At 34.8% G+C, this 10,276-nt stretch overlaps 1 protein-coding gene and 1 long non-coding RNA gene across 4 annotated transcripts; one reads left to right on the top strand and one right to left on the bottom strand.

The window, feature by feature from the left end:
- Positions 1 to 223: 223 nt before the first annotated feature.
- LOC118044180 (NPL4-like protein 1) lies at positions 224 to 4,418 on the bottom strand. Of its 3 annotated transcripts, none has more exons than XM_035052379.2 (3): positions 3,965 to 4,396; positions 2,424 to 3,713; positions 224 to 634 (listed from the first exon to the last, which is right to left on the bottom strand). In XM_035052379.2, exons 2-3 carry the CDS (start codon positions 3,405 to 3,407, stop codon positions 383 to 385), a joined length of 1,236 nt encoding a protein of 411 aa, XP_034908270.1. In that variant the 5' UTR covers positions 3,408 to 3,713; positions 3,965 to 4,396; the 3' UTR covers positions 224 to 382. The 3 variants fall into 3 exon arrangements, 2 of the variants coding, with proteins under 2 accessions (XP_034908270.1, XP_034908271.1); XR_012169248.1 differs by adding an exon at positions 1,375 to 1,579 and having other exon boundaries at positions 508 to 634; positions 2,424 to 4,418; XM_035052380.2 differs by lacking the exon at positions 3,965 to 4,396 and having other exon boundaries at positions 2,424 to 3,838.
- Positions 4,419 to 6,190: 1,772 nt separating this feature from the next.
- LOC118044181 (uncharacterized) lies at positions 6,191 to 8,584 on the top strand. Its single transcript, XR_004686746.2, has 3 exons — positions 6,191 to 6,412; positions 6,574 to 6,659; positions 8,365 to 8,584. It is a non-coding gene; the product is annotated as an uncharacterized lncRNA (long non-coding RNA).
- The last annotated feature ends 1,692 nt before the right edge of the window (positions 8,585 to 10,276 follow it).

Here is a 10,276-nt window from a genome sequence, read left to right as displayed (position 1 = left end):
GATTAGAAGCAGTTTTAATTTAGAATCGCAGACTATTGGCCTTTTTCAGAAAGGCATTGGGGTTAAGACATCAGATGAGGAGTATGTATATTTTTTGAATTTTTTATCATATGTTTTTTCTTTTTCTTTTTTATTATTTAGAATTAGTTGTCCTAGATATCATCATGTGGGAGTACTAAAAGGAATCAAACAGAAAATAAAACCTGATTTCACCAAACATAAATTATCAAACCAATGGATGAAGATACTTTAAATTTATAAGAGAAATTGTAAATTATGATACACCAGGAAGTAGTATAATTGGCTACAGTTCTTGATGAACAGAAACTTTCACAAGGAGGGGCAAGATGGATTGATCCAACCATCAGGCATTCAAGCAACATCAAGTATTAGCCATGGACTCAATTAGGAGCTGATAACCCTCTGGTACTGCTGCCTGTGCAAGCACACACTCTGCTAATGCCGGAACATCAGAATTGAGGTCCAGAAACTTGGCCAGAAATAGCAAGAGATGAAAATCAGAAATTCTCTTCACAAATGGAAGATTCTTTGCACGGTCCAGATGACTCCTCAATGCTCTCATTGTCACTTGTGTGATCCTGTTCTCAATGGGGAAGGTTGATGAAAGAGGGCCCTGCATTAAATAATTCATGGATAAGAACATTGAACTTCTACACAAGAGGCAGCAGAAAAGATACAATCATCCAGGATTGTGCCATTAGTATCTTGAAAATTTATTATGGCATGATAAAGAAGAATCAAATGAATGAATAGCTCCCCAGCACAGATATCCACTGAATGTCATGTGACAAAGTCAAACAGGCGATGTCTACTGCTGTACAATTTTTCATTTTTCGCTGCTTACGCTACATTTTTCTGTCAAAACCGCAGTTTCCTTCCATGAAAGAAAAAAAAAAAAATCCTAGATTAAATATCAGCTGATAGTCCTAACACAGATAGCGTCATTCTCAGGTTTCATCCAAAACGGAACAAACAGTACTGCATGTGTCATGCTCCAAATATAGAAGTTCTAGCAATCTCAAATATTCATTATGTAACCTACAGGCTTGCGTGACTGCACAGCTAGACAGAATCCCTCGTACAGCACAACTTATATCTCTAAACCATCCCTTCAAATACTTCTCTTCATTTTCAAGCAAGAATCATACTCAGACACTCTAAAAGAATTTTGCTATACAAAGGATCCTTTCCGGCTTCTCACAATAAGAAGCTCCAATACTCCAAAAAAATTATACCTTTTGTGTAAAGGTAGAAAAACTATATACACCTCAACAGCAAACATTCCATCTTGTTTTTGCATAACACATAAACATAACTGTGATTGTCTAATGCCAGCACATAAAATAACCATACCCCCATCCTGAAAATATTATGATTTATTGGACATACGATATTGCCATCTTTGTTGCCAGCATATCCATATCCACTCCTTGTGGTTATAAAATATGGTTGACTCGTTATTCCATGATATTTGTTGAGCAAAACATCACATAATTGACTAGCTGGCCCTTATAACTCCAAACCACCACCACCGCCAAAAAACTTAGCCATCCAAGGCCTAGTAAAAAGAAGAACACAAAGGAATATATAAAAAATTCATCTCTAGCAATCTGCACTTTGAAATAGAATGATTTATGTAAAACTTCATATCCAGTTCCAATGACTCTAGCTTAACCATTGACACATATATAGCTGCAAAAATTCTAAAGAAAGAAGATTTCCCCCTCCCCCACAAAAACAGATATATCCTTCTAAGAACCTATCTAGCAGTCTCATCTCATGTATATGAAGAATGGAACTTCAACTTATACTAGAACTTGGTAATCAAAAACTAGATGCACTGCACTACTGCAGTAATCAAAATAACGAGAGAACAGTGAAAGTTGACACTTCCTAAGTTAAGCTATCTGTGTCACAAAAAACACATGAACAAAGAGAATACATGGACTACAGAATGCTGAGCCCCGACCTGGAAAGAGAATCACATCCCAAGTCACTCTGAAGCACACTCTAATGCATATGATAAAATGTTAACCTTTTGGCTCCCAAACTTTTCCTTTTTCTTTTTTTTTGCCCCTCATGTTATTCTCTTTCCACATTGCTGGAATGCTATAAACCCTTCTCGTCAATGAAGATTTGGACAATTTCAGTTCAAAAATAGCTTAACACAATGAAATAGGAAATCTTCCATCTAAAATCCAAAACTAACTCAGTTTTCATGGGCTATTTATTACATATTCTTTTTCCACTCAACTATCAACTATCAATCAATAAAGCACAATCCCAATTCCCAGGGAAAAGAATACTTATCAACCAAAGATAAAGCCCAAAATCAGAAAATAAACAGCAACAAAAGAAATGCAATTATCAAATTTAAGGAAAAAGACTAAGGCGTAACATACCAGGTGATCTAAAATCTTGACAACGACCAAGAAAAAATCATTATCGACCTCCTTAACATCCTTGCTACCAACAACCACATCTTTCTTCATTTTAGACAACTTAGGATCGGCATCTTCCCCAATCTCCGTCTCAAACCATCCTTCTTTAAACAGCCTAATACACATATCACTCATCTGAAACGCCTCGAAATGCACATCGGCTCCCCCATCCTCATTCACCTCCAACTTCACCACCGCAGTAACCCACTCTTTCAATTCACTCTCAGCATGCAGCTCCGCCGCCTGAAGAACTTCCCTATGCGACAACGTATAGTCCTTTTTGTCCTGCACTATAGTCTGCGTAAAAATAAACCCCACTCTCCTCATTCCCAAACACGCCGCAATCGCCTCCACTAATTTTTCTTCATCGGAATCTCTCAAGAGCATCAAAACCTCTTCAGTCCCCTGCTGCGGGGGCTCGTATATGAAATCGACTTCAACCTTCCCCTCGTCCGACACCGTTCCGTACATAAACCCACCTCTTTTAACAGCAAAAGCGAGCGTTTCATTAACATAATGCTGAAACGCATTAGCGCAATCGCGATCAAACGAGACAGAATCGCAGTGGGGATTTTCTTGCCTGGTGACTCTCATCTGTTTGGCAATAAGATCGTCGATTGTCATCTTCCGGCCGAAAGAACCAGCAGGTCGAACAGCGGGGCCGGCAATAGTTCTCTCACCATCGTAGGCTAAGAAGATAAGGGAGCCGTGAGAGATGCTGAGGGAAGAGAGAGGAGTGTCAGGGTTGGACATGTCAGTGAATTTGAGGAGATCGGAGGGTGATTTGGCTAAGAGGAGGCTTTGGTTGGTAGAGAGGGTTTGGCTGCGGATAGGGATTTGGAGTTGGTTTTGGATTAGAGTTTTGAGTTGGGAAACTGTGATGTTTGGGTTGTCGATGGAGACGCGTTCCAGCCCGTCTCTGCTGCGGATTCGAACCATCACCATCTTGCTTGTTTTGAGAGTATTTATCAGAATTCTGATCGTTAGTCAGAAGAAGGAGAACAGGGTGCTTTGCTTTGCTTCGCAGTGTAAGAACAGAGCGAGCAGAGGGCCTTTTATCAATTTTATTTTTTTTATATGCGATGCTTGCTGGACGGGGAAGACGGTAAAAAGGACGCCTCGCAACTCATCTTTTCTATAAACGTTGTCGCGGTGTCCTCTACTGCTGGAGCGCTTTCCACAACGACGCCGTATTTAAAAAGGGCGAACTGTATCTTCTCCCTTGTAGTCCATAAATCTTCCATTTCAATCCTATCACGTCAGTCATTCATAAGACTCCTTAATGAAAAGTGGGAAGGAATCACTTACAGTAGATCAAATTAGTGTATAAAATATGGCTATTTAGGTTAATATGGTAAACCTAATTTAAATTTGATTTTAAATTAAATAAAAAAATACTGATCGACTCGATTGATCTTAATTCTAGATTTAATCTGGTATGAATTTTGTAGAGAGATAACTTGTATGATTTTGGGACAGTAGTTCAGGGATTGGGTACCTACAGACGAGAGGAGCGATTCGACCATTTGCTCTGCTGCTCACCGCTTGAATCTCTTGAAAAACTCAAGATATCATTCTCAAGCACAGTCAATCTCCAAAGACTTTTGAACATGTGTGACCGGAAAAGAAGAAGATTGCCACCTGCAATTCACTGGCATATGATCTTTCCATTATACATGATGCCATGACAAGTATAATGATCTTTCCATTCACTGCTACTAATTTCTCCCGTAGCTCACAGTGCCAGCCCCACAAGCAACGGCAGTTAATCCTCAACTCCAGCAAACCAAAGGCATTTTTCATCCGCCGGAATCCGTCATGCCTCCACTGTGATTAGCAGTCCAGCATCAGCCTATGCACCTGCCACCGGGCACCTCTTCCCGGCATAGCTGACAATCATGATTGTAATTCAAAACCAAAAGTCTAAAATGCTATAAACAAAAATCTAGCATGGGTTATTAACAAATAACTGGGAATGCATGCTACCATGTTGAGTAAGTTAATAAGTTCATCCATACTCATCTTCTTTTTTCTTTTCTATTTTACAAAAGAAAATCTATTAGAAAAGAGATGATCAAAGATAAAAATGAGAGACAAGACCCAAGAATGAAACTCAAAAAGAAAAATATAAATAAAAAAGCTAGCTACCCTCAAAATTATGTGAATAAATTAAACTCGTTGCCTTTTGAAAACCATGCAAGAGATTAGGGAAACAACCCTCTAAATTTTACTATTGAACAAGTAATCCTAGGCCTGCATGAATAACTATCGAGAGTAATAGCAACTCTAAGATTGCGATAGCTTTTGTGGTTGTGGTTTTGAAAAAAGTTGTTTTATAAAAAGTACTTTTAGTTGAGGTTGGTTTGAAAAAATAGGTGTTTGGTTAAAACTGTGGTTGAAATTGAGGTCAAGGAAAAAGTAGTTTAATGTGTTTGGTTAAAAAAAAATGCTTTTCAAATTGAGGTTATAAAATAATTAAAAAATATATATATTAATATTAATGATTTTAATTTAAATATTATGATTTTAATTTAAATATTGTAAATTTAACTACTGTTATTACATCATGAAATAAATAATATTGATATCAAATATTTTTATTATTATATTACACTATGTGCAATGTCATCACATACGAAATCTATCCAACAAGAACTATATTTTTTCATGGTTTTTTAAGCGCGCAACAACAAAAACTGAATCTTTTATTACGTCATCAAGTGATTTTCTTTTAATTTTTTGAATAGAACACAATTAAAATAAAAATAAAAACTGAATTTTTTTTAACTGGGCCGGACCCGGCAATAACATAATTGGAATTGCGATCAAATTTCACAAATGCTACGTCATTATAATTTTTAAAAAAACAATAAAAAAATTTAAACTCATTTTCATGGTTTTTTCAAAAAAAAAAAAAAAAAACAAACCTGGAAACGTGAACAGTGCGCAGTGGAGCATGGCTCCACTGTTCAATGAACAGTGGAGCCATGCTCCACTGTTGATAATAATTTATCAGCGTGAGAAGCAGCATTTTGCTGCTTCTCACAACCTGCGGTCCAGCCACTAAAATTAGTGGGCCCTACCAGCAACCACATTTTTTCTTCCTTTACCAAACACCTGGTAGTGTGGTTGCGGGTGAACCTCACCCGCAACCACACTACCAAACAGCCACTAAAGCTACAATGCTAAGAAGGAGATTGGCGTTGCGGTAATGGTTGAAGTTAGTTCCTATTTATTTTATGTTTTTTAAAAGTATTTTTAAAAATATTTAAATTTTGTTATTTTTTTATTAATTTTAAATTAATATATTTTTAATGTTTTCAAATCATTTTTATATTAAAAAAATTTTTAAAAAAAATAAAAAAATATTATTAATATATATTTTGATACAAAAAATTATTTAAAAAGCAATCATAATTATAAGTCAAAACTGAGTTTTATTGTATTTGATTAGGTATGAATCACCTTTCTTATGCATGTGGGTCCATTAGAAATTGAGGTTTAACCTTGGTTTTTGAAAAGCAATTTTTATTTTCTTTTTAAAAGCATTCTTTTTTTTTTTTTTAATTTATGTGGGTGTCTGGGCCAGCTTGCGTGTACCACGACTAATCCTACGGCTTACTGAACATCCTGCAAACCCAGTGAGCATATAAGACACCACGAGGATCACAAGCGTGCACGGTGAGGTTTGAACCCAGAATGCATTCTTTCTTACTTCCACGGGTAAAAATTAGAGAGAAGAAAACTATTGGAAAACAAAATACCAAAACAACCCGCAAATTTGAATATCCTGCCTACTATTGCTAACCATTTATGAGATCTATCATTATCATCTCATTCCCAAATTTTTCCTGCCTTGTTATTCTCCTTTGTTCCCTTCTCTTGTCTTGATATTCTTTTAACTTGTCTCCTTCTATTTCTCTGAATTTGTCAGACTCATTCAACAAAAGGTAATTTTCAATGATTATAAGCTTTGAATTGTTTTTCTTTTCTGTAAATTGAAATCTTATATCCCTGCACCCCTTTCTTCATTCGTCTTCAAGTTAAATCAAATTCAACGTAGATTTCCATATGATCTGGGCTAGCATTGCATTACTTTTTTGGTTTGTAGAAATAAACAGCAGATACGTGTTGGGGAAACTTAAACAAGAGAAGAGTAAGGCGTTGGGAAACATGTTCTTATAACAAACACTAATCGTGAGTTTCTTCCTTATCTCCATCTGAAAATTTATTTTAATTTTTGTGATGCTTCATTAATTTATTTTAATTGTCATTAATTATCAATGTTGTTAATTAACTACAAACTATTGCTCTCGAATGCAACTTGTTCTTGAAAGTAAGTGATTTTCTTTATAATTTTTTTTTCTATTGCAATTACTCATGTTTTATGGAAGCTTTGTATGTTTTATTAATTTATTAACATGTATTTTGTCTGCTATAAAATGGGTTTCCTTTTAGTTCGGCTAATAGTTGGATTTAACTGCTGCTTCTTTATTTTCTTTTTGTATATAGTTGGAAGGAGTGTAATTTTTCTGTTTGGTGAGGATTGAATTAGGGTGTTGTATAATTGATGAAGTTTTGAGGTTTTTTTTTTTTTCATATAAAGGAGTAAACAATCATCTCGTTTATAACAAACAAAAGTCTTGAATTGCAGATTGGGTTTGATTTGTAGAAAGCAGTGTTGAAAGTCTGAATTGCGTATTGGGTTTGATTTATAGAAAATAGTATTTGCTATAACTGGGTAAAGTTGTTGCGATTGAAACAAATGAGGGAAAGTTGCATTAATCATTGCTTAGCATTTCTGTTCAATATAGACAACCTAATACCCCCATCCTCTCTAACCAAAATCACTTGGTCTGTTCTATATGACTTTGATGCTAGCTCTGTTATATGTCCCTCATGCTTCTAGTTTAATATTGAGGGAAACAAGGCACTATAAAAGGCATCCAATGCTTAAATAGAAATGAAATTCACTTTTAAAAAATTAACTTGAACAATTGTTCTCCAATAATAACCCCCAATAAATAGATAAGGTAGTCAGTTTCAAAACTTGAAGTCCAATTACAAGAAAGCTGGGGAAAGAATAGAGAAAGGACTATTGATTTTTACAATAAGCAAGCAGATGACATGCCTACAATCATCTTTATAATTACCCCTCATAGCCTATTGTTTGTTGTTTTGTTTCGTCGTACAAATTATTGAAACTACATTGTATCAACATCTCATGCTTTCAATTTTCCTTAAAGAAAGGTTATTAAAGTGTGTTTGTCAAATACTCAATAAACTAAAGTGTTCCACAACATGAATTTTATACTTTTTAGTTTTTCATATTATTTATAATAAGTATTTTGTGCTTGTGTTAATGCTGATTTTTGCATATAAACATGATATCATTGCTTGTTTTTTTTTGTTAAATGTTTTAAAAGATACAATGGAAGATCTTGAATCTATGGATAAGGCTACCTGGACAAAGGAAATGTTGCCTAATACTCATTTCGATAAAACAGGATAAAAATTTCTTATAACATCATTCAAAGAACAAACTAGCCATGCATTCACTAAAACACAACTGAAAAACAAATAGGATGGATGCAAAAAGGATTGGAGGACATGGACAAAATTGATTTCTGAAACAAGTGTGGGCTAAAGTAGTGAATTAGGACCAATTTCAGCTAGCGATGGGTGGTGGAAAGCGAAAATTCAAGTTAATTCCTCATGATCCTAACAATTTCATTTGTTGTTGTTAGATTTCATAAATATTTTTAATACATGATGTGAAATTAATTATTTTAATTTCGTTTATGTAGAAAATTAGAGAAGCCTAAAAATTTAGATATACTGGTATTAAACCATCTTTAAAGTTTAAATTTGACAGAATATATTCTAACATTATTGCTACTAGAGAGTATGCATGGACTCCATCGTCAAGAGTACCTAGTGGCACTAAAGTCAATCCCGACACAAGCAATGTCAACATTGATGGTGTTGATTTGGAAGAAGGATGCGATGATTCGAAGAAGAATGAGATTCTAAATTTGGATAATAACATGTCTCGAATGATTGGAAGGGTGAATATGTTGAGCAATAGCAACACAAGGAGTAGTGGAAAAAGAAAAGAAAAAGAAAGAGAACCTTCTAAGGTTCGAGCTAGAAAGAAGAAGATGTCTGAAATTGGCATTTAGCTGCTATCAAAGTGGGATCAACTTGAGAGTATGTCAACTAGGAATGATTCCACTTCTTTGCATATGGATCGGCAAGCTGTAGTATTCCCAAGGTGATAGTTGAACTTCACTCAATTCCTAGAGTTTCAATTGATGATGATTTTCATGAATTTGCTATGGAGTATCTGAGTTTAAGAAAAAAAGGAGAAATATGATCTAGAATGGGCTGCAAAGTAAAAGAATCTTCACCATTTTCAATTAGAAAAAAATTTATATTGTTAAACATGTGATTTATATTGATAGTCCATATTATTCAGTTGCAATTTGTATTTATTTATTCAGAATTCATGGAATTTTCTCCTAATTCTCCAAACAATTTGACTCAATTTGAAAAAGTATAGCTTAATTTCCATTGTTGTTTCCTATTGCCGCTTACAATTTTTTCTTAGGATAGGATATGATTCCAAAGGGAAATTGTATTCCCACAATTTCTCGACGCAGGATAGACTTACTCAAAGGAGATGGAAATGAAGGCACTTTCTGCTAAAAGCGAGAAATATTCCTGAATGTAGCTGCCTGGCAGCGAAGAAGAAGATAATGACAAAACATGTTGAAAGTTTCTTTTCTTTCAAAGTGAAGGCACTTCTGCTAAGTGAGGTAGAAGAATGCATCTTGAGGCAGTTGGATCGATGGGGATAAAAATTGCACTGCATGGTTGTGGAGCAACCAGCTAGCGGCCTCCCAGAAGACTTTGCAGGTGCTCCAAGTTTTTCCTAGGGCAAGTGAGATATCTGTAGGACAAAGATTGACATTATAAGTCAATCAAAAGGATGCGAAGAAGGCACAAATGACGATGTGCTGATGATTGACAAATTAGAGGAGTCCGTTTTGACTAAGCAGTCATCTGGGTCTCTGCTGAATATTCTTGATCGAAGTGTCCCCAACATGCTTCGGAAAATGCTTTGTTTGCAGATTTTGACTTGCTCTTTCCCATCATGGTTGCTTCTGTGAATTAATACTGCATTTATTCTGTATGCTTTGCCTGCACTAGGCTAGGGAGTGTCCAGTTGTGATGGGGTGTTAAGAGTGATGATTCTATTGGGTTCCTGGAATCATTACACGTGAAAATAATAAATTTAAGGTAATTTTCGTGAGTTTTTAGTATCTCTATTAGATAAATCTAGAGTTATTTTAGGATTTGTTATTTGAAGATTTGATTTTCTCTAACTTTGAATAATTCTATAAAAGTTGGGTTGTTGCAAATTATAAGATATTCAATTGTCTAATTTCCAATAGTATTTATAGTGAATTTTAAAAACCCTACAATTGATTAAATATATATTTGCCCTTTAAATAATATTCTTATATTATTTAAGGATAATTTTATAAATTTAATCAATCAAGTCTTGACTTGATTATTCTTAAATTATAATTATAATCTCTGAATTAAATCCATTCTAGTGTTTAATTTCTAAAATTATTTTCAATCAAGTCACACTTGATTAATTATCCTAATTTAATTTCTAACTAATAGTTTTTAAATTATTTTCAATCAATTTAATTTCTAAAATTGGTTTCAATCAAGTCACACTACCACCTCGCCAGCTAACGGTGTTTTGGCCTGTGCAACAAGCCAGGCGCAACAACAGCTTG

This window comes from Populus alba, chromosome 2 (assembly GCF_005239225.2).
Source record: "Populus alba chromosome 2, ASM523922v2, whole genome shotgun sequence".
Classification (NCBI taxonomy): Eukaryota; Viridiplantae; Streptophyta; class Magnoliopsida; order Malpighiales; family Salicaceae; genus Populus; species Populus alba.
The sequence above is the reverse complement of the archived record's forward strand: the minus strand, read 5'-3'. Positions and strand labels throughout refer to the sequence as shown.

Coding starts and splice junctions, on each gene's coding strand:
- LOC118044180 (XM_035052379.2), bottom strand. CDS start 3,407: ATGGTGATGGTTCGAATCCGCAGCAGAGACGGGCTGGAACGCGTCTCC. Junction 635..2,423: donor TCAAGATTTTAGATCACCTG/GTATGTTACGCC, acceptor TATTTAATGCAG/GGCCCTCTTTCATCAACCTT.